Source organism: Protopterus annectens, chromosome 3.part0 (assembly GCF_019279795.1).
Source record: "Protopterus annectens isolate FY-2018-M chromosome 3.part0, PAN1.0, whole genome shotgun sequence".
NCBI lineage: Eukaryota > Metazoa > Chordata > Ceratodontiformes > Protopteridae > Protopterus > Protopterus annectens.
Genome location: NC_056731.1, coordinates 1,846,777,369 through 1,846,804,474, shown reverse-complemented (window position 1 = coordinate 1,846,804,474; position 27,106 = coordinate 1,846,777,369). Strand labels below are relative to the sequence as shown.

The following is a 27,106-nucleotide window of genomic DNA, read 5'->3' as shown; positions in this document are numbered from 1 at the left end:
GGCTAAGAAAGGATGCCAATTGGCAATCAAAGATACTAAGCCAGTAACTGAAATAGCAATGAAGAAGACATCAGAGGCACTCTACTAGCTTCTGGAAAATGACTCGGCAGATGGCACATAGAAAATCTATAAGGTTGCAAGGCAAAGACAAAAAGATAAAGAAAATACTCATCAGGTACCATTCATAAGGGATGCCAGTCACAACCCGCCAAACAGTCCATAGATCATCAAAGGCAGATAGAAGGACTACTTCTAGCAGCTTATGAATGAAGAAAACAATACAGAAGCTGTACTGCCCTATACACAGCCTGTGAAAAAGGAAGAAGTGAAAACAACACAAACGAAAACAAAGTCAAGGAAAGCAGCGCACTCTGAATATAGTCATGACATATATGATCGAGATGTTGGGCGAGTTAGTGTTGATGTGGTTACTGATGACAGTCATTACTGTATGGACATCAAGGCATATTCCAGATGATTGGAGAATATGCATACTAGTGCCAGTTTGCAAGAACAAAGGGGAAAATCACACTTATGGGTAGTGTAGAGGCAGCAGACTCCTGTCACAATGCATGAAAGAACCAGAGAGGGTGGTTGATAAACAAATATGCAGAGTAGTAGAACGTAAGATGAGCAATTTGGATTCAGATAAGGATAGAGCACAATTGGTCTGATATTTGCAGTGAGACAGATAGTAGAGAAGAAGCTAGAGATGAGGAAAAGAGACCAACTGGGCATTCCTAGAAAGCATATGACAATGTCCCAAGATAGCTGATTTGGGCCATTCTGTGATGTTTCAAAGTCCCGGAAACATTGGTAGATTTAGTGGAAGTTATGTACAAAGACCATATGACACAAATACAGTCAATGTTTGGACTCACAAAGGGATTCTTAGTGAGAATAGGGGAGACCAGGGATCAGCTCTGGGCCCTCTGCTGTTCATACTGATGATGGATTACTTTAGCATACAGTTTGGATGGGACAGATCAACAAAGCTGTTTTGTGCAGATATTATGGAATTACAAGCATACTCTGAACAGGAACTTTAGAAAATGATAGGGGAAATGGAATGCAAAATTGAAGGCACGTGGGATGAAACTGAGTACTGACAAGATAATTGTCAAACAGGAGAAATCAGAAGAAGCTGAAGACTGAGATACAAGGGAAGATAGTTGAACAAGATAACATCTTCAAGTATCTGGAAGGGGTGGTTGAGGAGAAAGTCAGTTTTAATGAAGATGTCTAATTTAGAATCAGAGGGTCTGCAGCCAACTTACACAGTGTGTCATGAGTAGTGTGTGACAGAAAAATAGGTTCATAGGTTAGTACTAGCCTATACAAGTCTAGCCATAACAATTCCCTGGCTATTTCTTCCCACAGTAATTACTTCCCTGCACCCCTGTCTAGCAGAGCGACTGACATGATCCCCGGGGTGAATTTCCTATCTCCCATCCAATCGTCAATGTTCCTTTTGAAGAAGGCCAAAGAACTGCTCTGCTTGACATGTATGGGCAGTCTATACCAGAGTCTGGAGAGTCTCTTGATCAGGAACCTATCCCTCCAGCATGTTTTGTTCATTGTGATGACAAGGTGTAGATCCCTGAGCGTGTGTCTCTGAGGGATTGGGATTTCTTTAAGTATAGCATGTCCAACAGCTCTGGGTTTGACATGGCCTTGTATGTTAAGCAGAGATCGCCTCTGAGTAGATGATATGCAACAGAGTATAGCTGGAGTTTTTTTTACACGATCAGCATAGGGCATCTGCTTTAGGCCTATGATTCTTTTAGTGAGGTATTTCTGCGGCCTTTCCAGTTGTTGCAGATGTCTTGAGAGGTACATACCAAATGGGGTGCTGTATTCTATAATGAGTCTAATGAGAGATGAGTACAGTGGGATAATGACCTCCTTTTTTCTGGATGAAAAGCCCTTAGTGATGAGGTGTGCCACATAGAAGGATTTCCTGACTGTTGTTGTGATGTGGTTATCGAAGGTGAGACCACTGTCCACCTGTGTCCGTAAGTCTCTTATCACACTTTCTGTCTTTAGTGTACTGCCACCTATGTGGTAATTCATGGGTATATGTACCAGTAAATAGCAAAGAAGCTGAAAAGCAAGGTGTACAAAATGGTGGTGTGGCCAGTACTTCTGTATGGTACAGAAACCTGGGCATTGAGGAAGCTAGAGGTGAAGAAGATGAAATAAGTGGAAGGATGCACACTGTGGGACAGATGAAGAAATGAAGACATTAGAGACGAAGCACAAGTAGTTTCAATTGCAAATAAGGTCAAAGGGAATAGATTACAATGGTTAAGGCACGTGTGCAGGAAAGCAAAAGATGATTTGGTGAAGAAGATTTGGCAGAGACATGAAGAAGGCAATAGGAAATGAGAATAGCCAGGAAAAAGATGGATGGATTGTGTTAGAGAAGACCTGTGGGTCAGGCATGATTGTTGAAGAAGGTAGGAGAGTAACATTGAATCTAGATAGGTGGCTACAGTTAATGTGATACCCCGACTTCATGTAGAAAATGAGAAAAAGGGTTGATGTTGATGATGGTGATGATGATAATGCAGGTACAAAAATATATGCACAAATGTGTAAATCTACATATTTGTTTATATGCAACTCCGGCACCAGGGCAATTACTGGGGCATACATTTTCACAGCCTAGAAATGTATCCAAATGTTCTGTTCGTTTTGCACAGTTGCACAATTCTTGCACTTACCTACCCAGATGACATGCTTTTAAATACTCCGTCAATGACTGCCATATAAAAATTTACCCCATTTCCACACATTATCTGTGCTCTCTTCCTTGTCTTTACTGTATCGTATGTGACTCTTTTGTCCTGTTTCTTAGATATGTTTACAGTCTATGTATCCTGTCATCTAGTCGTATCATTGCTGTAATTTTGTTAAAAAGTATGATTGTCTAGAGAAAGGGGGAGTATGAGTTGTGCAGTATTTAATCACAAGTAATGAAATTACAGCTTCATGTTCTGACAAAAATACAAGTAGTTGAACACCCTTTACAGGCTAAATGCCTATGCCTGCAATGTAGATGAATAAAGCCCTGATTATGGTCCCGGCAACCCGAGTTTAAATAGCAGCTCCAGTGCTTGATGGCACATGTAGAGGGGGGGACGGGTGTACTCATCTTAGGAGGAGTGTGTGCGCTCCCCTGGACATGCACATTGGTTGGGTTTCCCTGGTAGAGACCATGGAAACCATCACATGGTGCCTCCTGTGAGTGGGCAGAGAGTTTGCTGAAGTCATCCCCCTTGTAGAAGTGAGGGGTGATGCAGAGCTAACTCCCCATTCCATGTCCCCCACCCACATACTGTTGCTGATCATGTATGAGAGGGGGCTTAAATGGACAAAACCCAAACCACCCCTAATGACTGTCTTAATGATGGTTCCTCCTAATCAACTCTCATCTCAGTGCTAGAGAATAAATGGGATGATTGGTCTAGATGGGGTTGATGATTATCAGGTAATGGGTTCAAAATATCTCCCCAGCCAAATTTCAGAGGCTAGACTGTACTCTTAAGAAGCAAGAAAAGTTTCCTACAACTATATAAAATTGTCTAAAAGTATTTTGTTTGTCCATTCATCAGATATTTTATAATGTTATGTTCTAATTCCCTGCAGATATTTGATATCTATATGGCCACAGCTGATTACACACCTATTGGAGCTGACAATGAAGCCATTGCACTAAAAGAAGGACAGTATGTTGAGGTGCTAGACTCAGCACATCCATTGAAGTGGTTGGTCAGAACCAAACCTACAAAATCTAATCCATCAAGACAGGGTTGGGTGTCACCTGCTTATCTGGACAAGAGACTTAAGGTAAAGCTTTTATTTTCATCAGTGTGAAACTTATTCTCATGAAAAGTGTGTGCTAGATCATTCAGAATTCAGGAGCAGCTAGCTTCTAGCTGTGAGGAAGTCTATTGTAGCTTCAGAAACACTGCACAAATTGTGAAAGTGCTGGTATGTGATAAGTTAGTTGTAAGTCGATTTTCTGAATTCCTTGTATTCAATCCATTTTGTGGACTGCAGGGTAATTGGAGAAGGCCACTAAAGTAGTATGGATGTATATTGTTAAAACACCTTGGGAAGTTTAACAATGAGGGATCAAGGATGTGTGGGCAGAATACTGGAAAGTTTGATGTTTAAACACATTTGGGTTTTTGGAGGGTTGATAAAACCACCAGCATATATTTGTGGCCTTTGTGGATTTGTAGGAATTCAAAAGACTGCGAAGAGAGGTGTACCCCACAGATTGCCAGGACAGTCCATAACTTTCTTTAGAAAAATCAACTGAAGTGGAATGTGGGCTCCAGCAGCTGCATCACCCTCAGAAAATGTCTGTATGCACACTGATGCATCATGTTACAGTCCTCTAGCATTACTCATTGGAACTGTGCTGGTGCATCTCATCCTGTATTCCTCTGAGGAGACATTTTTAGGAATATGCCATCTGCATGCCTAAGTCACAATCCACTAAACCTAATGTATTCAATGAAGCATGAGTTGCTGGGGCCTTTTGTGTGGCACAAGCTGCTAAGATTCAAAATATTTTGTAGGTTTACTGGCTCATGTGCAGCTGCATGTATTTTTAGTAAGTAATGTCATTATTTTGAAGACTGTAGAAATGGACTCGGAGAAAAGCATCAGTATCTGAAAACAGTTGTCACAGAACTGTATATACTTTAACATAAAAAATTACTGAAGTAAATGGGCACTTATAATGTTATCAGTGAAGTAAATTATATTGAGAGTGGATGTAGTTCTAAGTGCATTACCGAGGAATGGTAATAACTGGTCATGTTGTATCTCATAGCTGTCTACAGAATTGGTTATGATAGAAGGTCCTGAACTCCCTGGAGAGGTGGTCACAGAAGAGGAATATAGACGAAAGTTTAAGTAAGTGATTAGAATGATTTAGAAACACATGACAGTGACAGAGCATTGAAATAATGTATGTGTGTGTATTTTACTTATATTTCTGAAAGTGTCATGCACTATTTGATTTGCATGTTCCAAAGGAGATGTATTTTGTTTAGGGCAATCTGGGCTTAATGTTAGCATCTTTGTAAGCCATAAAGATATTTAAGCATTATGGAATGGTTTTAAAATGGTAAGGACACTTTCAGATATTCTTCATATGGATCATTGCTGCAGTAGCTTAAGCTATGCTGGTTATATCCTGCTAAGGATAAACAGCCATAGCTCTCATCTGTACAGTTTTCACAGAATGGCCAGATTTTTGTCTCATATTTTCGATCTGTTCCTCATAAAATTTGTAGTTTTCTGGCAAATCACTGTGACTTAACCATTCAACAACCTACCAGTTCTTGCTTCTTCCTTCTTCCAGTCACAAAAAGACGTAAATTGTTATTTAGCCTTTGCCACCACAGGAGGCTGCTAAAGTACCTCAGCTTCAGGTGGTTGACTTTGCTGTGGTCAAAGCTGGTTCCTCAGACCACTAATTTTTTTCCTTGAGTCCATCTGGTGTAATCCCTATAACCACTATGGACCAGGGGATAGAAATGTCCTCTGTGGCTGTTGCAGTGCCCTTGGTGGGCAAGGGAAAACCACTCTTCTTAGTTCTGGGTGAAGAGGCAGAGAATGACATTCTCTCTAGCCAGGATGTTGTGCCTGTCTTAGCGGAATTTTTGCTGACAGTACTAGTCCTGTTCCTGGAGAAATTCTTGTCAAAAAGAAACAAAAACTTAAACATATATTTTCTCCTTTCTCATTTACCTTGCTTGGACAGAAGTAATTTATTGGGTTTAGCTGAAGGTTTAGTGCAGGATTTTGACTCTTCCCAAATGGCTGTTTCTCATAAAAGAAAAACATATTCATTTTCTGAAGAGATTAAAAAAAATGAACCTCTAAATGATTGTAAGGGGCACATGCGTGTTTTGTCTGCATAGACTTCTGACTCAGAATCTGAGGAGAGTGTGGCTTTAGCCAGTTCCTTTGAAGGATTTTCTTTCTCTGTATCTGTTTCCAGAATTAAACAAATGTTTCACTCGGAAAACAGTGATATTTCTCAGTCCTTCAGTCCCTCAGGAAGTATTATATTGTGTTACAACTGGAATTTCCAGAACATCCTATTTCTCCTGTTGGTTATATCCTGCTAAGGATAAACAACCGTAGCTCTCATGTGTGCAGTTTTTTGCAGAATGGCCAGATTTTTATCACATATTTTTGATCTGTTCCTCATAAAATTTGTAGTTTTCTGGCAAATCACTGTGGATTGAAGTCAATAATGACATGCAGTTGAGTTTCTAACTTAATATCTTTCAAAAAATGCATGCTAACACACATTCTGTTAAAGCAGCAACTTTTTAAGTTTATAAAAGCAATATTTAAAATCTGTCCATCTTCATACGTCTTTGTCCCCCCTTTGTTTTAGGCTTTGTCCAGATTTCTTGTACTGAGAGTTTGAGAGGTATGTAAACAACTGGTCAGCTTCCTTAACTTAAGGGCATCTTCCACATTCCCAAACCATTAGTCAGCTTAATCTGTTCTAATGCTGGGCAGATAAGTTCCCTTTGGGAATTAACCTTCCAGTTTTCTTTTTATAACAGAATCTGCACTTTTTCTGTGAAGTATTAATTGCAAAGATTGGAAAATGTGACTTTAATGGCTGACACATGAATTTTTGTTTAAAGTAGAATGTCACATTTTATTTTTGCTGTAAACAGTTGCTAAAACTTAATTTTAACTACTTTTTTTTGGAGTTAGTTGATTTATTTATCTTTTTGGGAACAGGGTAAGTGTTTAAAGTGCTTTTTACTGTATTTTAATGGGAGGTAAATGATACTTTTTTCACAACTTATCTGTGTTACTGACTGTTGCTGCTAAGCTTCCCTGGGAAACGGGCACCTTTTTCGGCTTAACCATTTAACAACCTACCAGTTCTTGCTTCTTTCTTCTTCTTCCAGTCACAAAAATAAGTAAATTACTATTTAGCCTTTGCCACCACAGGAGGATGCTAAAGTACCTCAGCTTCAGGTGGGTGACTTTGTTGTGGTCAAAGCTGGTTCCTCAGACCAATTATTTTTTCCTTGAGTCCATCTGGTGTAATCCCTAGAACCACTATGGATGGACCAAGGGATAGACATGTCCTCTGTGGCTGTTGGAGTGCCCTCGGTGGGCAAGGAAAAGCCACTCTCCTTAGTTCTGGGAGAAGGGGCAGTGAATGACATTCTCCCTAGCCAGGAAGCTGTGCCTATCTTACCAAAATTTTTGCTGGCAGTACTAGTCCTGTTTCTGCAAAAATTTTTATCAAAAAGAAACAAAAACTTAAATGTATATTTTCTCCTTTCTCACTTACCTTGCTTGGACAGAATTAATTTATTGGGTTTAACTGAAGGTTTAGTGCAGGGTTTTGACCCTTCCCATATGGCTGCTTCTTGTAAAAGAAAAACATATTCATTTTCTGAAGAGATTCAAAAAAATGAAACTCTGAATGATTGTGAGGGGCAAATGTGTGATCTGAAGTAGTTTACTTCATTTGATCTTCAGCCTGTGGGTTTCGGATCCACATCGGATCCAACACAACTGCATTTTCCAGCTATGGATCCGAGCTCCAGACTCCTCCTCTTACCTATAATGCCCCCTGTCTCCCTTCAGATCTCATTTGCCACCATAGAGGTTACAAGCGTGGTTTCTGAGCTCCAGCTAGTGGGTCACATAAGTGAACTTTTCGCTGGGTTTTCCCTCTCTGACTTCATCTTTTTTCTTTCTGACATCCTTTATTTTCACTTGCGTCTGCGTCAGATATAAAAAAAAAAAAACAAACAAAAAAAACCTTTTCTTTCCTCTCCTTCTTCTTCTATCTGAGAGCGTGTGTGTGTGTGTGTGTGTGTGTGTGTGTGTGTGTGTGTGTGTGCCTTTTGGGCCTGTGTGGGTATGGCTGAAGCCCCTAAGGCAGGATTTAGAAAATGCACAGTGTGGCCATAAGCTATCCCTGGCAGGGGGTTTGCCTTGGTGCAGATCATCTCAAGTCCCCCTGTCCTATTTACGCTGGTTTTAACCCCAGAGCACTTAAGGACAGCTGGAACAAACTGATACTGAAGGGATTACTTCGCTCTTCAGGGGCTACCGTCCCTTCCTCTCCAGCAGGGATAGCAATGGCTGCTGCTTCTACTTCCTCTTCCCCGGCCTCAGGGACTCAAACTCCCACCAAGAGGTCTGGGGAAGAGGACAAGGTCAAGAAGGACCATTCCCGCAACCAGTCCCCTGACGGCTCATCGGAGGCGGTTCCGCCACCGAAAATCAGGCCAGCGACTTGGCCTTGGTCTCCTCACCTTCGCTCTCCCAGGTTCTCCCCTGCCTGAGGAGACTCATAGCCAGTCGCCAGTAAGGACTTCTCCCCTCCGGCTCTCCCGTCCAGTTTCTGTGGTGTTCTCCCGCTCCACCCGAAGTTTAAGCGAAGTGGAGATGGACAAGATGATGTGGAGATTCATCCGCACCCAGATACAGATGGAGGTGTTGCCGGTGCCCTCTCCCTCGGGAGGGGACTACTTGCAACCTTTCTTTCGACCAATGACTCCTTCTCCAATCCAGCCGGCGGTTTTGGAGTTCTTGGATCTGAGGACTCTCGGATTTGAGGGGTTGGCCCTGACGGTACCATGTACCTCGATGCTGGCCATTGCCTTGAGCTTGTTGGAGCCAACAGGATCGGATGCGGGCTCTCGGAGCCATAGCCTTGGGGTCGGATCCGAGTGGGTACTGTCTGCTCTGAGTGCTTCAGAGCGGAGCATCCTTCTCTGCATCACGGCTCCTGGAGGTTCGGTTCCGACTACCCTATCGGGTTAGAGGGGGACGGGCCCCGCCACTACATCCCAAGAGGTTTTCTCCCCTCTACATTTGATGTGGTGGATAGGGTTTCTTTTGGTGTCGAGGCCTCTGACCATTTAGTCCTCGGACTCTGCCCAGACCCCCCTGGTTCTGACTGCAATTCCAACCATGTTGCCATCTCAGGGACAGAACGTGTCTGCGATACCCCAGGAAGTTCTTGTGGAACATCAAGAGGTTTGTGAATCCTCCTCGGATTGTCCCCCCAAAGAGGTACCCACAAACGTAAGTGTAAGAGGAGGCACTTGGACTCTCCACCAGAGTCCCTCACAGAAGACATGGAATTGGATGAAGAGGAAAGCTCCCCAAGGTCACCCCCCTGAGGATGTCTCCTTTGGAGACATCATGGAGCTCCTTTGCCAGAGGTGGGGTGATCAGCCCCCAAACTGACCTCAGACGAGTCCGTGTTCCTGGAGGCATTCAGCTCGAGCCCATTACCTCTTGGGTGTTCCCTCCTGCTGATCCATTCATGGATTTAATAACATCTAGGGCATGGAAGGAGCTGGACACCAAAGAGCCCATCCCTAAGTGCTCTGACAAAGTGCTGAGTACCCCGTCAGAGAGGACGTATTAGAACAAGGGGTCTGCGGTAGATGAGATGATGGTGGCAGCTGCCATCAAGAAGGAGCTTGCTCAGGAGAGCTCCACGGTCCATCCCCCTGATTGAGAATCAAGAGTGATGGATCGTTTTGGGAAGTGAGTATATGCTTTAGCGATCTTCTCGGTAAGGGTGCTGAACTATATGGCACATATCATTAGAATCCAAAGAGATCTAGTGAAGAGGATCACGGAGTCTACCCCAGAGTCCATGTCGGCGGAGGACAAGAAGACCTTCTCCGCTTGAATGGCCACTCTAAAAGTGGTTGCCAACATGTCCATGCCACTGCTCTCTCATGCTACGGAGGGAGCTGCAAGGGTGGCTGGGACAGGCGTTGCTATCAGGCGTCATACCTGGCTCTGGTTGTGACAATTTTCAGAGCCCTTCAAGGTGTCTTTCACCAATGCCCCTTATGATGGTTCTTCCCTCTTTGGGAAGTCAGTGAAAGAGACTTTGGTCCAGAGCGAGAAGGACGGGAAGACACTGTCTGTCATCGGGATCTGCTTCTCCTCTCCTCAGAGATCCTTTTCCAGGACTCAGCGAGGAACGAAGAAGATATGGTTCCGGAAGTCTCAGGCATTTTCCCAGGATGCTCAGGATTTTCCATCTCCCAGAGACAGAGAGGGTCAGATCAGACGCCACCCAAGAGGCAGAGGGCGCCATAGGAATTTTGGGTCCCGATAACCCTTTTCGGCAGGACCTGGGAGGCAGCCCTGAGGGGTTGCCTGACTCATCTCTGGAGGCAGTCAGGTGTCACCTGTCGCTACACTCGAAAGCATGGGAGTCCATTGCGAAAGATCACTGGGTGTTGTGAATCATATCCAGAGGATATTTCGTTCCATTCAAGGAACATCCCCATCCAAGCAAACTCCTCCTAGATGTTCCACCCGCACAACGGAAGGAGGTAGTGCTAGAAATAGGAAAGCTGCTGAACAAATGAGTTATCCAACAGGTCCCCCCCAGGCCAGTCTGGATCTGGTGTTTACTCCAGGTTCTTTTTAGTGCCAAAGAAAACAGGGGACCTCAGACCCATCTTGGATCTGTTCACATTGAACCTGCCAGTAACCAGGACAAAATTCCGGATGGTCATGCATCAGTCAATCCTGCCTTTTCCTGCAGGCCACAGACTGGATGTGCTCGCTCGATCTCCAGGATGCGTACTACCACATAAAATGGACAGATGCTCCCGGAGGTTTCTTCGCTTCCAGCTGGGAGCCAATCACTACCCGTTCAGAAAATGAAGGATCTGAAGTAGGGACTTCATTTGTCAGCAGCCTGTGGGTCTTGGATCCGATATTTGATCCGAGCCGGCAACTTGTTTCATAGCTAATGGATTTGAGCTCCTAGCTCCTCCCCTCACCCATAATCCTCTGCCAACCCTCCATGACCCCAGATCTAGTTTGCCGCGCTTGTGAGTAGCTGGATTTACGAGCTCTTAGCGAGTATTTCAGATAAGTGAATTTTTTCTCTCACTTTCCCTGTTGTTAGTTTAAAAAAAGTGTGTAAGAGTCTTTTATCTAGTTTTTGTATAGTTTTTCCCTCCCTTCGCTGGCCGTTAGTGAGTGTGTGTGTGTTTGTGTTTTGGGGCCTGTGTAGTCCTTGTTTTTTTCTTCAAGTATGGCTGAGGCCCCAAAAGCCATTTTTTCAAAATGTACCGAGTGTGGCCATAAGCTCTCCCCGGCTGATGGCCACACTCGGTGCGTTCGGTGCCTTGGGGTTGAACACCTCTCCTCAGGCTGTACCATTTGTGCAGTGTTCAACCCCAGGGCACTGAAAGAGCGTAGGTCGAAGCTGGTCCTGGCTGGACTTTTGCCCCCGGACTCGGCTTCGGCTCCTGCTCCTCCCGTGGCACTACCACAGTCTGTGGTGATAGCCACTCCTGCCCCCCTTCCTTCGGCCGGGACTCAAACTCCCACTAAAGCGCCGGAGGACAGGGAGGCCAGGAGGGAGAAACGGAGGGAGAAGCACCACAAGCGGTGGGCCGAGGCCTCCGCTTCGGCCCCGCCGGCTAAGTGGGCTTCTCCCTCCACAACTTCTAGGTCTCCTCCTCCTCGGCTCTGATCTCCTCGTTTCTCCCCAGGACCCGAGGAGGAGGAGGCCCGATCTCTATCGAGGTCATCGAGGCGGCATTCCAGGCCTGCCTCGGTGGCCCCATCGAGATCGACTTACAGTATGTCAGATGCAGACTTGGACCGGATGATGCGAAGTTTCATCCAGGCCCAGCTGCAGATGGGAGTGCTCTTGCCTCCCCACCCTTTTTTGCTCCAATTGCTCCTTCTCCGACCCACTACCCGGGTTCGGAGCGTTCGGAGCCGGGCAGCGTCGGAGCCGGGGGTGGGTCGTCGCCGACAGTACTTGGTTCTTCAGATCCGACCCTGCCCTCAAGTCTGTCGGATCCGACCTCTTGGAGCCGTGGGCCGAGGTTTGGATCCGAGGGATTCAGTGTGCCTTCGGCTCCATCCAGGTCAGAGCACACTGGTCCTTCGGATCCGACGGTCTCGGTGCCGGCTCCGATCCCTTCATCAGATCCGAGTGGGAGTCGGCTCGCGGGGCCCAGGGAGAGCGGTTCCCCCTCGGCCTTCGATGTAGTGGAGAGGGCTCTGTCGAGAGCATCTGGACCCCCGGCCCTTGTCTCGGCTCCACCCTGCACTCCCTCTCTGCTGGGCCAAGCTTCCATCACCCGGCCACAGGGACAGCCTGCTTCGATGTCCCAGGTTGTTCCATTGGAACAGGATGTTGCTGGCGAGACCTCCTCGGACAGCCCCCCGAGGAAGTGCCTCGCAAGCACAAGTGCAAGAGGAGGCACGTGGACTCCCCTGAGTCCTTAACCGAGGACACAGACTTGGATGAAGAGGAAGGCTCCCCAAGATCACCCCCTGAGGATGTCTCCTTTGGAGACATCATGGAAATGCCTAGGATCAGAGGTGGGTTGTCTGCCCCCAAGGCTTCCTCCAACGAGTCCGTGTTTCTGGAGGCATTCGAAGCAGGCCCGTCTACCTCTTGGGTGTCCCCTCCGGCTGATCCCCTGGTGGACCTTATTACCACCAGGGCGTGGAAGGACCTGGACACCATGGAGCCAGTCCCTAAACGCCCGGACAGGATACTGAGCCCCCCCGCAGACCTGTCCCACTAGAGCAAGGGTCCCCCCGTAGATGCCATTTTGATGGCGGCAGCCACGAAGAGGGAACTAGCTCAGGAGAGCCCCTCAGTCCATCCACCGAGCAAGGAGTCCCGCTCGATGGATCGCTTAGGGAAGCGAGTTTTTAGTTCAGCGACCTTTTCGGTAAGGTCCCTGAACTATATGGCACACGTCATCAGTATGCAGCGGGATCTTATCAAAGAATAAGCTGCCTCCCCCCTGAGTCCATGTCGGCGGAGGACAAACAGATGTACTCCACCCAAATGGCCAATCTGAGGTCCATTTCGAATACCTCTATGCGGCTATTGTCCCACGCCACCGAGAGAGCCGCTAGAGCTAGCGGAGTGGGCCTAGTCATGAGACGTCAGGCCTGGCTCCGGCATTGTGACTTTGCGGAGCCCTTTAAAGTGTCCTTTGTGAACGCCCCTTTCGATGGTTCTGCCCTGTTTGGCAAAACGGTTCGCGAGACACTAGTCCAGAGCAAGAAGGACGGGAAGACGTTGTCTGCCGTCAGAGTTCGCTTCTCTGCTCCCCAGCGGTCCTTTTCGAAGAACCAAAAGGGTCAGAAGAAGATGTGGTTCCAGAAATCCCAAAATTCCCAACATGCTCCGGACAACCAGTCCTTCCGTGGCAGAGGAGGACAGGGAGGACGCCGCCCCAGGGGCAGAGGGGCTCCGAGGAACTTTGGGTTCAGAGAATCCTTCTCTGACCGGCCCACGCAGCAGCCCTGAAGGGTTGCCCGGCTGCTCCACTCTGGAGGCAGTCGGGGGGCGCTTTTCAGAGCACCTAGCGGCATGGGAGTCCATCACGTCAGACCGTTGGGTGCTTCGGATTATATCCAGAGAGGACAAAATTCCAATGCTTCAGGTCCCCAAAATCAGGAACCTCCCCGATGTACCCCCCAATCAGAGGGAGGCTGCAGCCGCAGAAATCCAGCAGCTGCTAGGAAAAAGAGCCATCCAGCCCGTCCCCCAAGACCAGCTCGGATTAGGGTTCTACTCCAGATTCTTTCTGGTGCCAAAAAAGACGGGGGACTTGAGACCAATTCTAGACCTTTCCCATTTGAACCTGTCGGTAACCAAGGAAAAATTCCGAATGGTCACTCTTCAATCTATTCTCCCCCTCCTACGGGAGAATGATTGGATGTGCTCAATAGACCTCAAGGATGCGTACTACCACATTCTAATGGACAGACGATCCAGGAGGTTTCCCCGCTTCTGGCTGGGAGACAGTCAGTACCAGTTCAGGGTCCTTCCCTTTGGCCTCACCACAGCCCCCAGGGTGTTCACCAAGGTGTTAGCAGTGATAGCGGCCCACCTGAGACTCCAGGGAATGCAGGTCTTCCCGTACCTGGACGACTGGCTCCTGACCGCCCCAACAAGGCATCTACTTTGCTCAGCCAGAGATTACTTTCTCCACCTAGCCCCCCAATTAGGCATCACGATCAATGCGGACAAATCTTTCCTTGCTCCGACGCAAGTCATAGAATTTATAGGAGCCAGAATAGACACCAGAGATCTACGAGCCTTCCTGACTTCAGAACGACTACGGAATTTGCAACTTCATGTGCGGGCCATCCTCCAGTCAGAAGCCCCACCGGCGGAATTGGTTCTGAGGGCACTGGGCTCCATGGCGGCAGCGATAACGCTCCTTCCATGCGCCCGCCTGAACATGAGGGTACTGCAGTGGACCCTTCTAGTGCAATGGTCCTTTCAGTCTTTTCCTCTCCATCACCCCATCGCTGTCAGCAAGGCTTGCAGGAGGGCCCTGTTATGGTGGCTTCATGCTCCAGATCTCCATATGGGCCGACCCTTCTGCACTCCTCCCCCTCTCACCACGGTGACCAAGGACGCCTCCAGCCTCGGGTGGGGGGGGGGGGCATTATTTAGGCAGGACAGTCCAAGGCACGTGGAACGATACAGAGACCTCCCTGCATATCAACGTTCTGGAGATGAGAGCGGTGCTGTACGCATTGCAAGCACTTCAGAATCTCCTCTACATAGGAACTATTGCAATTCAGTCGGACAACATGTCTGTTGTCTGGTACATCAACAAACGGGGGAAACCAGGTCTTACCCTCTATGCCGCGAAGCCATGAGAGTGTGGGAATGGGCGATTTCCACCAACCGCTTTCTGATTGCAACGCACATTCCGGGGCGGGCCAACATCCTAGCGGACAAACTCAGCCGCACCATTCTTTCCCCTTACGAGTGGTCTCTCAACCCACTAGTAGCGAAGCAGATATTCGTGATATGGGGGCAACCCTGCTGCGATCTCTTTGCCTCTCCCTCAAACACCAAATGCGACAATTTCTTCGCTCTGATTCCCCCTCCAGGGGAAACTCCAAGAGGCGCTCTGGTGCATGCTTGGCTGCCCGGTCTACTTTATGCCTATCCTCCTCTACCCCTGATGCTACAGCTCTTACAGAAAGCCTCACGGTTGGGGAGCAGGATGATCCTCATTGCCCCATTCTGGCCTCGGCAAACTTGGTTCCCTTACCTGTGGCCTCACCTAGTGAATCCCCCCTGGATTCTGGATCCCAGTCCAGATCTAATCTCCCATCCGTCGGGCTTGTCGACCCCAAATCTGGACAGTCTGAAGCTGACAACTTGGTTGCTCCAGTTCCACTCATAGTTAGGACTCCCGGTATCTCTTCACCAGTCAAAGCCATCCTCGTGGTAGCGCATAAACCTTCCACCAGGAAAGTGTACCGCAGTAAATGGAAACGTTTTTCCGTCTGGGTGGAGCATCATAATCTAGATCTCTTTACGGCCCCTCTTCCATCCGTACTTGACTTCCTAACCGGACTTTTTCAGGAAGGCGCTAGTTGCTCAACCGTCAAAGTACAATTGGCGGCCATCTCCCATTACCATGTGGGACATGACACAGGGCCCTTGATGTCGGCCAAATTGTGTAAAACCTTTCTCAAGGGTACTTTTCTGCTCAGACCCCCTATCAAAGAAGCCGTACCCCCTTGGGATCTTTCACTAGTTCTTCAAGCCCTAAATGCTCCCCCATTTGAGCCTGCCACTTCAATGGATCTCAAATACTTGTCCTGGAAAACAGCATTCCTTGTAGCCATTACTTCAGCGAAAAGAGTTTCGGAACTTCAAGCCCTTTCTGTGAAGCCTCCTTACTTGATTTTTCATCCAGACAGAGTGTACCTCAGGACCAGTCCCTCCTTCCTTCCCAAAATAGCATCAGAAACCAATATAAATCAATCCATAAATCTACCAGTCTTCTTTCCTAAATATCAGACTAAAGGAGAGTACAAGCTGCACTCATTAGATGTTCATAGGCAGCTATGTTTTTATACTCATAGGACTGCTGGTCACAGGCAATCCGAACAGCTGTTCATTTCCTTTGCCAAATTCAATTTGGGGAAAGCAGTCTCAAAAATCTCCTTGTCACGCTGGATTTCCCAATGTATTCTTTTAGCGTACCAAGCTTCTGGGAGACCCGCACCTGGAGGAGTTCGCACACATTCCACTCGTTCCATCTCTACTTCTGCTGCCTTCAAATCTAGAGTTCCATTGGATGATATTTGTTTGGCAGCCACTTGGGCCTCATCTCATACCTTTATTAACCACTACAAACTGGACGTAATTTCTAAAGGGAGAGCATCCTTTGGCTCTGCGGTGCTCCGCAATATCCTTCAATGATGGCCACCCAAGATTCAGGTAGCTGGGGACTCTGTCCCACAGGTTGCTGACAAATGAAGTCCCTACTTCAGATTAAGAAGTTATGTACTCAACATTACATTCCATCTGAGTAGGTGGCTTCATTTGTCTGCAACCATCCCCCCCTCCTTCCCCCTGGCCTTCAAAATGGATCTATGTAGATTGTTTATTGGAATACCCTTTTTGGGTATCTATAGAGGGGCAAACTTGATCTGAGGTCATGGAGGGTTGGCAGGGGATTATGGGTGAGGGGAGGAGCTAGGAGCTCGGATCCATTAGCTATGAAACAAGTTGCCGGCTCGGATCCGATATCAGATCCAGGACCCGCAGGTTGCAGACAAATGAAGCCACCTACTCAGATGGAACATTATGGTGAGTACATAACTTTTTATTTTTCTCACCCCGAACAGGATACGCAGTTTAAGAATGCATGTCTTACAGATTCTTCATGGTCAAGTCCCCACAGCCACAGTGCTCAGAGTGTTAGGTTCCATGGCGACCCCAGTCAGACCACAGTCAGTCTCCTGCCGTTGGCTCGCCTGCACATGAGAGTTCTTCAGTGGACACTTGCAGTCCAGTGGTCCCTGTTAGACCTTCCTCTCACCTTTCCAGTGAGAGTCTCAAGGGCATGCAGGGACTCCCTTCGCTGGTGGATTCAATCTCCGGATATCCTCAAAGGACATTCCTTTCACCCTGTTTTCCCCGAAACCACGGTGACCACAGATGCCTCCCAGCTAGGGGGGGGGGCACTGCTTGGGAAGGACGGTCCAAGGCACATGGTCCCCCTCCGAGACCGAGTTGCATATCAACATTTTAGAGATGAGGGCGGTTCTTCTGGCATTGCAGGCACTTCATGCCCATCTTCCTCTAGGGATGATTGCCATTCAGACAGACAATATGCAGTAGTCTGGTACATCAACAAACAAGGTGGAACCAAATCTTATCCCTTCTGTCCAGAAGCCATGACAGTGTTGGAATGAGTGATCTCCACCAGCCGCTTTCTAGTAGCAACGCACATTCCGGATGGTCCAACATTCTAGCAGACAGGCTCAGCAGATCGAGTCTGATACCTTACGATTGGTCTCTGAATCCTTTAGTAGCAGAACAGATCTTTCTAAAGTGGGGTCAGCCTTGCTGCAATCTCTTCGCATCTCCTTCCAATGCAAAATGCAGTGAGTTTTTCCACTCTGAACCCCCCAGAGGGGGGAGCCCCCAGAGACGCACTGGTTCATGCTTGGCCTCCTGGTCTCCTATATGCTTATCCTTCACTTCCACTTATGTCCAAGTTTCTTCAGAAAGCTCGAAGGCAGGGGAGCATGGTCATACTCATAGCCACATTCTGGCCTCACCAGGTTTGGTTCCCCTCAATATGGTCTCACCTAGTTGTTCCTCCATGGTCGTTGGATCCAATTCTGGATCTTCTTTTTCATCCCTCAGGGATCCCTCACCCAGATCTGGACACTCTGAAGCTCATGGCCTATCTGCTCCGGTTCCCATGATTATCAAGACTCCCAGATTATCATCTCCCAGAAAGTCTATTTTGGTGGCAGCTCACAAATCCTCCACCAGAAAAGTGTATTGTAGCAAATGGAGATGTTTTTCCATATGGGATAATCAGCGGACTTTGGACCCTTTCACGGCTCCTCTTTCAGCGGTCTTAGAGTTTTTGGTCAGCATCTTCCATCAGGGTGCTAGTTCTTCCACAGTTAAGGTGCAGCTGGCAACTATCTCTAATTTTCATGTGGGGGTGAATATGTCTTCCCTGGCTTCTTCCAAACTTTGTAAGACCTTCCTTAAAGGGACATTTCTACTTAGACCTCCGGTTAAGGACCCTACTCCTCCGTGGGATCTGACCTTAGTGTTACAGGCATTGGTTTCTGCACCCTTCGAACTGGCTGCATCGGTTGATCTTCAGTCTTTGACATGGAAAACTGCATTTTTGGTGGCCATTACCTTAGCCAAAAGAGTATCAGTGCTTCAAGCTCTTTCTATCAAGGTGCCTTACATGATCTTTCACAAGGATAGAGTGTTGTTGCATACTAACCAATCCTTTCTTCCTAAGGTGGCTTCAGAAGCCAATATTAACCAGACGATAAATTTACCAGTTTTCTTCCCCAGCTTCCAGAACAAAGGGGAATACAGGTTGCATCTGCTTAATGTTCATAGACAACTGTGATTTTACTTGCATAGGACGAAGCCCTTCCACAAATCTGATCAGTTATTCGTGTCTTATGTGAAACCCTTTTAAGGCAAGCCAGTTTCCAAGGTAACAATTGCCCGATGGATTTTCTTGTGCATTGCTCGAGCCTATGAGATGAAAGGTAGATCCTTGCCAGGACAAGTGAAGGCACACTCCACCTGATCTATGGCTATGTCAGCTGCCTTCTGGTCTACGGTGTCTCTGGATGATATCTGCTCAGCAGCTACTTGGTCCTCATCTCATACCTTCATTTCTCACTGCAAGTTGGATATTGTGTCTCAGACAACCTGCAACCCACTAGAAAGCCCATTAATTGTATAAAGTTTCTCAGGCTTTTAAGTTTTAATACAATCTTCCCAGATCAGAGTCTTCAACTACTGCTTTTCTGAACCAAGCTATTGCTGAACATTTGATCAATATGTTTCTCTCTCCTTCTGTTTAGGATGGGAAGGCCTTTGATAATTTTGGGAAAAAGTAGTATTCTTCTGCAACACTTGTTTTTAGAATTCTCAGCTGTCAGGCTCATATGTTTATGTTTTTGGTTGCCTTATCTGAGAACATGAGGAATGTTTTTGGCATTACTTTTCTCTTCTAAGGAATAAGCTGTTTTGTGTAATTGGTTGCTTCTATGTCTCAAGTAACCACCAACGTATGACACATTGTTAAGATTTCGCTAATGCCACTTTCAGGGCGTTTGCCACCAAAACTGTTTTGTAGAGGTTTGCTTAGTTGCATTCTCAAAACTTAAGATGTTACGATTGAAGTTTTGAATTTTCCCTTGGATAGAAGGCTAGTTTTGAGCTGTTTGCTGTTTAGAGATCTGAATGAATTGTGATGAGGGAGGTGTGCTTATTCATGAGATGTCCTTTTTAGAGCTCAGTTGCTGTATTTCAGTACTATTGGCTTATCTCGCTGAGTTAACCTGTCATCTGTATGGGGTACCAACATACCTCTCAACCTCTAAGACTTAAGGCAAGAAATCTGGACAAAGCCTAAAATAATGTGGGTCAAAGACCCAAAAACAGGGATAGATTTTAAATATTGCTATTAGAAACTTAGAAATGGGTTCATAAGTTTGTACTAGGCTAACTGCCCTTGTTGACCATTTTAAGCCTAGCCAATTACCCCATGTGAGAATCAAACCCCACACCTTCTGTCTATAAGGTAAACATATTAACCATTACGCCAGTCTCACAAATCATATCTCTTTAATCAATGAGCTCTTAACAATGGTGAGAATCAAACCTTGTACCCTGCTTTGTGAAGCAAACACCTTAACCATTGCGCTAATGGCTCTTTTGCCATTAAAAAAGTTGATAGAATAACAGGTTTTGTGTTAGTGTTCATTTTCTGAAGAATATGAAGTCTGAAACTCAAATGTATGTCATTATTTAGTGACGTTAACCCCCTGTGATTTGCTTGAAAACCATACATTTTATGAAGAACAGACCAAAAATATGAGGCAAAAATCTGGACAGTTTAGAGATATGGATAACAAAGCAAAAAAAAACTTCCATGTGTTCATGTATCAGACATATGACCTACGCCTGTGGGCATAAGGGTACATAAGCGGATGTATGAATGTAAGATCTTTAGATTATTTTGCTGCCAGACTGAATGCTGGTCTTATGGTCATTAGAGTTTGCCTTTGCTTATTCAGATAAGTGCCTCATTGGGGAACCTTCCTTTTTTCTTGAACGTTGGTGCTTAAAACTATTAGATGTTAGCTAAGACAGGGAGGGAAGTGTGACTGTGGTAGGTAGATTGCTTGTAAGGACTGCCAGTTCAAGTGCTTGTTTTGTCCTGGGGTGGAACATGGTGATAAAAATTGTCAGATTTGTCAGTTCTTTGTTCTGAAAGTCCTATGTATGTGTTTTTTCTTGTTGAACACTTACTTACAGACCCAGTGTTTGAAGCACCTCAACCAATCCAAAATGGTGGAACCCTTGGCAACCAATGTCCCACTCACATCAAAAATGAACACCTTTAATAAATTACCACATAAGACGCAGATAAAAATACATTAACAGAATTTTTTCCATTTAAAGGCAATATACATCATGTATATTTTCCTTGCTTAGTAACCAAGAGAAAAGCCAAGGACAACCCAAAAGGTGCATATTAGTGGCAAAACTGACAAAATGACCTCTCCCTTCAAAAAGATACAACAGGAACTCTGTAAAGTGTAAAATGTAATAATTTAATAACACAAAGCCAAATAAACAATGTAGCAGTTAAGCTCTTTCATCCTGAACAGGACTTTTTCAAAACTGCTCATCTTAATTATGCAGTACTTTAACTACTCTGTCCCACCCAATCACAACTGCAAAAACCAATTAAAGAAGATTTTTGCTAGCAACTCTTCCAATGCAGATAGCATCATAACAATTTTAAAATAAGGTCTTATTCACTAATGTAAAAACATTTCTCACATCATAATGCCTTCTAAGAAATAAATTATTGCTTATATTTTAAAATAGGTATAACAGAGCAATAATCATTGATGCCCGGAAAAATCTAGACATCTAAATGTAGCTGCCAGGTAAGTTCCTGTTTACTCAAGTACTCTGTCCATGGACCAGTTTGCTCACAAACCTTTTCTCCAAAATAAAATAAAAAAAAAAAAACGTCTTAAAGTTCTCACATGCTTTAGAATGTTTACATAAGGCATTTTTGAGGTTATTATTCTTAATATCAAGACAGTGTTCGTAAATATGTTTTTCAACTGACGTTCTATCTTGCCTACATAAAATGCATCACAAAAGATGCACTGACTCAGAAATACGACAGCTGTAGTATTACAATCAAATCTACCAGGATAGACTAAACGTCTGTGATCATTTTTTACAAATGTGTTCTTAGTATCTAATATGTATCGACATTGTCTGCATCTGCCACACTTGTTCATTTTAAATTTGTTAGTGTTAACTGATCTAGGTACAATTTCCAGACATTGTTTTATGTTTACTTCTCTTTTAAAGATAATTGTGGGTTCAAAACCAACTTAACCAAAAATTCTTCAGAAAAACTTCCAATTCTTAAGATATTTCTAATGTAGTTAGCTTCATTCATAAAAGTACAAATAAAAGCTTTGCTCATATTATTACAGTTGGCATTCCTTTTCATCCATAAGAGAAACTTGTCAATAAGAATAGGCTGATAGTATTTCTTCTGATGCAAAATAATGATTTGCACTCGGGTATAACTTTTCTAGGATAACCTCTTGACAAAAACATCTGTTCTAGTTTCTGAATCTCATTTTCAAAAATACCATTGTCTGAGATAAATCTCGACAATTTAATCATCTGCCTCCTCACAATAGCCATTTTCTGAAAAAAATGGATGACTATTAGACCAATGTAAATAGCCATTAGAAAATGACAGTTTTCTACAAACTGTGGATTGAAACGTTCCTGAAGCCTTGTCTTTGTAGAGTAACATCCCAAAAATGAACATTTTCTGCGGACTGCTCAAATGAAAATTTCAAAAAGTTGGTAGAACAATTTAAAACGTTAAAAAAATTCCTCTGATGTTAACCGGTCACTTGACAATAATATAAAAATGTTGTCCTGGTATCTTAAATACAGTTTAATGTGTGAACAAAATTCACTGTTAAAACATGCAAATCCTACCATTCTGTTTAGAATTAAATTGGCCTAAAGTGACACAACTGCCACCCCCATAGCTACACATAATTTCTGCTTATACTGTTCCCCCTCAAAGAACATCTAATTGTTATTTAAAACCATGTCCATGAACATTTCAGTAATATTCAAGTCATTACTGTCTAACCATGGACATTTCATAACTGCTTGTATAAACCATTTCATTCCTTCTTCATGGGGAATAACTGTATATGAACTCTTAACGTCAGCTATAACTAAATAACTGTCTTCTAAATAATCTATCTCACTGATTTTGTGCAAAAAGTGCCACGAGTCTTTCAAAAGATGTGGAAAAATATCTTAGGCTCCTTTTAGCTTCCTGTTAAGAAAAACAGATAACGGTTCAGTAATCGACCCCCTTGCTGTCACTACAGGTCTAAAAGGGGGAGTCCTGGAGGTTGGAATGAATTTTTGGAATGCCAACTATAGCTGAAACTTTGAGAAAATGTATGTTTACAAAATGGAAAGTCTCTTGAGTTATCTTTTTCCGAAATAACAAATCTTCTAAAAAATATAAAATTTTTTCATATGTAATATGAATGGCATTCAAAGATGTTATCTCATATGTAAAAATATAATTTAATAAACCAAATATCCCAGTGGAATAATCAATAGCATTCATATTTACCAATCCTCCACCTTTGTCTGGTTTTATAAACCTCAACGATTTGTCATAGGACAGTTTACATAATATTAATTTTTTCATGTTTTGTCAAATTGCTACTTTGTTAAGAATATGATTGTTGGGCAGCCACGGTGGTGCAGCGGTTAGCGTTGCCGCCTCACAGCAAGAGGTTCTCTGGTTCGATCCTCGGGTGGGGTGCCTTCTGTGCGGAGTCTGCATGTCCTCCCTGTTGTTGCGTGGGTTTCCTCCGGGTGCTCCGGTTTCCTCCCACATCCCAAAGACATGCTGTAGGTGGATTGGAAACTCTAAATTGGCCCTCGGTGTGAGTGTGTGCATTTGTGTGCCTTCTGTGGAAGGTTGGGTGCCGGGCTGGCAACTCGACACTGTAAAACTCCATTGTCATTCATGAGCGGACCGGTGATCCACTGTGGTGATCCCTAACTGGGAAAAGCCGAAAGAAGAAGAAGTTAAGAATATGATTGTTTGAAAGTTCTCTAAGATCTTTCTTAATGTTCTTCTCAAATGACTGTAAAACTGCTGAAAGTATAGAGATAAAAGAGCTTACCTGCTTGAAGTTGTAAACTGCTTTGATATTGTTTTCACCGAAAAGAAGAAATAAGTTGAGTTTTCTCACAAACAATCTCTAGTCAATAGGTAACAAAGCTACATTAGAGTGACTAGAGGGAACAAACGTAAACTCTCATTAAAATAGTTTAAGATGGACATCGTCAACATGTAGATCACTATAATTGTAAATTGAAAAATCTCCAATAGAATGTGTAGTGAGCTAAAGAGTAGTAGGTGCACTAGATGAATCTAATTGTGATGAGAAGTTCTCTTCTGGTTCTTCCTGTTTGACCAATAATGTGTAGTAGGTCTTCTTGGGTGAAGTCTGTTCTGTTTCCTTCTCTGATTGGTTAATCACTCTGATCTGCAGACTTGAAAGGATTCTAAAAAATTCTTGGAGTCAGTATTCCCTTCATAGTTGTTCTGAATATGACCATTATCACCAGATGTAGCTGAACTAACTACAGGAGTGGTATTAGTGTCTAAATTAACTTTAGTGTTGCAAGGCAATGGGCAAACCTTTCCAAGCTCATAGTCTAGTTTAACCTGATACATTGTTTTAAGTTTTCTATTAAAATTCTCATTACTCATTGAGTCCAGTCTTGGCAAAACCTGCTGGTACTTTTGTTCATGTATCTGAAATATTATGTCATTCATAATCAAATTGTGCAATGATTTAACTTCGTTGTTGAGTTTAGACAGAGTCTCATTGTTGTGGTCTATTAAAATAGCCATTATTTCAAGTCTGGTTCTATCAAATAGGTCAGTAAATCTCCTGTAAGCGATATGACTGTTAGCAGTACCGTTAGGAAATTTCCAGACACTTAGTCCCTTAGGGACTGTCTTATTCCACAAACACTCTGTCAAAAAAACTGTTATCTTAAGACCAAAGCTTTATATTTAGAAAGACCTTTTTGAAATACATGAAGTTGTTGGATAGCAGTTTTATTGATCAGGTTAACAATATGTTGCCTGAAACTAGGTAATTTATGCAACTGCTGTAGAAAATCCACACACGCTTCAATTTGGTGAACGGAAGGCTGATGTGTATTATTAATAACATTACCTGCATTAAAAGATTCATTATTAGCAAAATTCACTCCATTGTCTTGAATGTTTGCTTTTGCTGCGAACTCTGAGAGCAGAACATAAGCGCTCAGCTGTTGGTTTAATAAAAAGAAGTTATGTACACACCGTAACATTCCATGTGTGTTGTCCATTTAGCCTTCCTTCTTAACTGGTGGGTTTGGGACTGATCCTCAATTCCTTCTCGGCCGTTTCTAAAAGCTCGAGGTCTTCCACTGGCTCGTGGCTGTATCCTTATCCCATCATGCCTTATGAAGGCCCTCCAGATCTTGTTTGCTGATAGGCAATATGTAATAGCAAAAATGATTCAACTTCTACAGCAGAGGAGGTCGGAGAACATATTTTTCCAAACTTGACCACTCTGTCCTCCAAGAGCCAAAGGCTAGGGGAAGGAGGGTGGGATGTAAGAATGAAGGTGAGATGGACAACACACATGGAATGTTATGGTGAGTGCATTACTTCTTTATGTGATGTTGTCCTATCTCGCCTTCATTCTTAACTGGTGGGACAGTGTCCCTAGCACCCACTTTCTTGGGTGGCTCACGGGAGAATATTCTCCAGCAAAGTATATCCAAAAGAGGCCCTGTTCCTGGAGGCCAAATCCACTTTGTAATGAGTGATAAAGGTATAAGGCCTTGCCCATGTTGCAGCAGCACAAATGGTGTCAATTGGTAGTCTAGCCCGAAAGGCACTTGAGGCTGCTATGGCTGTCATAGAGTGACCTTTAATTTTAAAGGGTAGATCTTTGTTGTGAGATTTGTATGTAAAGGTAATGCAATCTGATTGCCATTTTGAAAGTGTGATCTTATATACAGGAGCATCTTTTTTAGATTCTGAAAGGTAAACAAATAATTGGTCAGATATTCTGAAGTCCTTTGTCCTGTGTAAGAAGCGTAATTGTCTGTGTATGTCCAGTTGATGTAGAGCCTATTCTGCATTGTTGGCATAGTTAGGAAAAAACACTGGTAGTTCTATGCACTAATTTAAATTAGACTCTGAGGATACTTTTAGTAGGAAGGATGGGTTTGTTCGAAGGGAGACTCTGTCTTCATGGAAAAGCATGTAGGGGGGGCTGTATCGATAAAACTTGTGACTCTGAAACTCTTCCAGCAGAAGTGATGGCAATCAAGGGAATTGTTTTTCCATGTCAAGAACTTTAGATCACAGGATGATGCAGGTTCAAAGGGTGGGAGAATCAAACAGGATAGAACAAAGTTTAGGTCCTATGATGGTAAAGGGGTCTGAATGGGTAGTCTTAATAAAAAAGTGCCCTTTATAAAAAACTTTGCATAGTCTGTGAAACATCAGACTTGGGCCCAAATCACTTTCGTGAAAATTAGATATTGCTGCCAACTGAACTCGAATGGTAGCCACAGCTGCACCTTCGTTAAACAGTTTTGTCAAAAATTCAAGAATGGAACCTATGGGAGCAGAAAAGGGATCAATGTAGTTAGTTAATGCCCAAGAGGAAAATCTTTTCCATTTACTCATGTATAATCTCCTCTTTGAAGCCTTATGGGACAAGATCAAGATATGCTTCATAGATGAAGAAAGGTTGGGCAGCCTGGCTATATTTGGAATCGGAGCAGCCAAGCTGTCAATTTGAGGGTTTGATGGGAGGTATGGAGCATCCCTGACCAGTGAGTCAGAAGGTCTAGAACTGGGTCCAGAACCCACAGCTCCTCCTGGAGATGAGGCCAAAGGAAGGTGAACCAGATTTGACGAGGCCAGTATGGGGCGACAAGAATCAAATTGCTTACCATTGAGGTGGCTTTCTGAAGAACCTTGGGTATCAGGGGAAAGGGAGGGAAGGCATAGAGGGCCAATCATGTACAAGTGCATCCCTTCGTGATTCCCACGGAGGGAAGATTAGGGCAAAATAACTGCTGCATTTGTCATTCATGAACGTGGCAAAAAGGTTGCAGCAAGGCTGACCCCATTTGCGGAAAATCATTTCCGCTACTTCCAGTTTTAGGGACCACTTGTGAGGCATCAGAATTGCTCTGCTGAATTTGTCTGCTATCGCGTTGGATTTGCTCGGGATGTGCAGTGCTATCAGAAAGTGTTGGGAGGGGGCTGCTCATTGCCATACTCTCAGAGCTGCTCGACAAAGGAGGTAGCACCTGGTTCCTCCCTGTTTGTTTATATACCAAACAAGTGACATGCTGTCCATCTGTATAACAATAGTTCCCAGCAGAAGAGAGTCCTGAAGTGCTTGCAGTGCTAGGAGCACTGCTCTCATCTCTAGGAAATTGATGTACAAATGGGCCTCATGGTCCTGCCAAGTGCCTTGGACTGTCCTTCCCAGATAATGCCCCTCCACCCTATCTGGGACACATCCGTGATCACTGTAGCTAATGGCTGGAGAGAACATAGGGTCGACCTAATGTCACATGAGTGGAGTGAAGCCACCAACGAAGGTCTTTCTTGCAAGATTCTGTTATCAAAATTTGGTGGGACATGGGTAGTTCTTGCATGGACCACTGAGCGAACAGTAGCCACTATAGAATTCTCATGTGCTGACGTGCTAATGGAATCAGAGTTATTGCCGCTGCCATGGTTCCCAAGACTTTCAGAACTGTTCTTGCTTGAACCCTTCTCTTGGACAGTAGGATTTGGACCTGATGTTGTACGACTTGAACTCTTATAGGGGAAGTTTTGCCATC

The 27,106-nt window shown here is 44.5% G+C and overlaps 1 protein-coding gene across 1 annotated transcript in view; it reads left to right on the top strand.

Moving 5' to 3' along the window:
• The window catches only part of OBSCN (obscurin, cytoskeletal calmodulin and titin-interacting RhoGEF), a 4,979,884-nt gene that overhangs the window by 4,676,411 nt on the left and 276,367 nt on the right, over window positions 1–27,106 (top strand). The window contains exons 81-82 of the mRNA XM_044066040.1: window positions 3,652–3,852; window positions 4,850–4,932. Of these exons, the coding sequence (XP_043921975.1) occupies window positions 3,652–3,852; window positions 4,850–4,932 (284 nt within the window). The remainder of the gene's footprint in view (window positions 1–3,651; window positions 3,853–4,849; window positions 4,933–27,106) is intronic.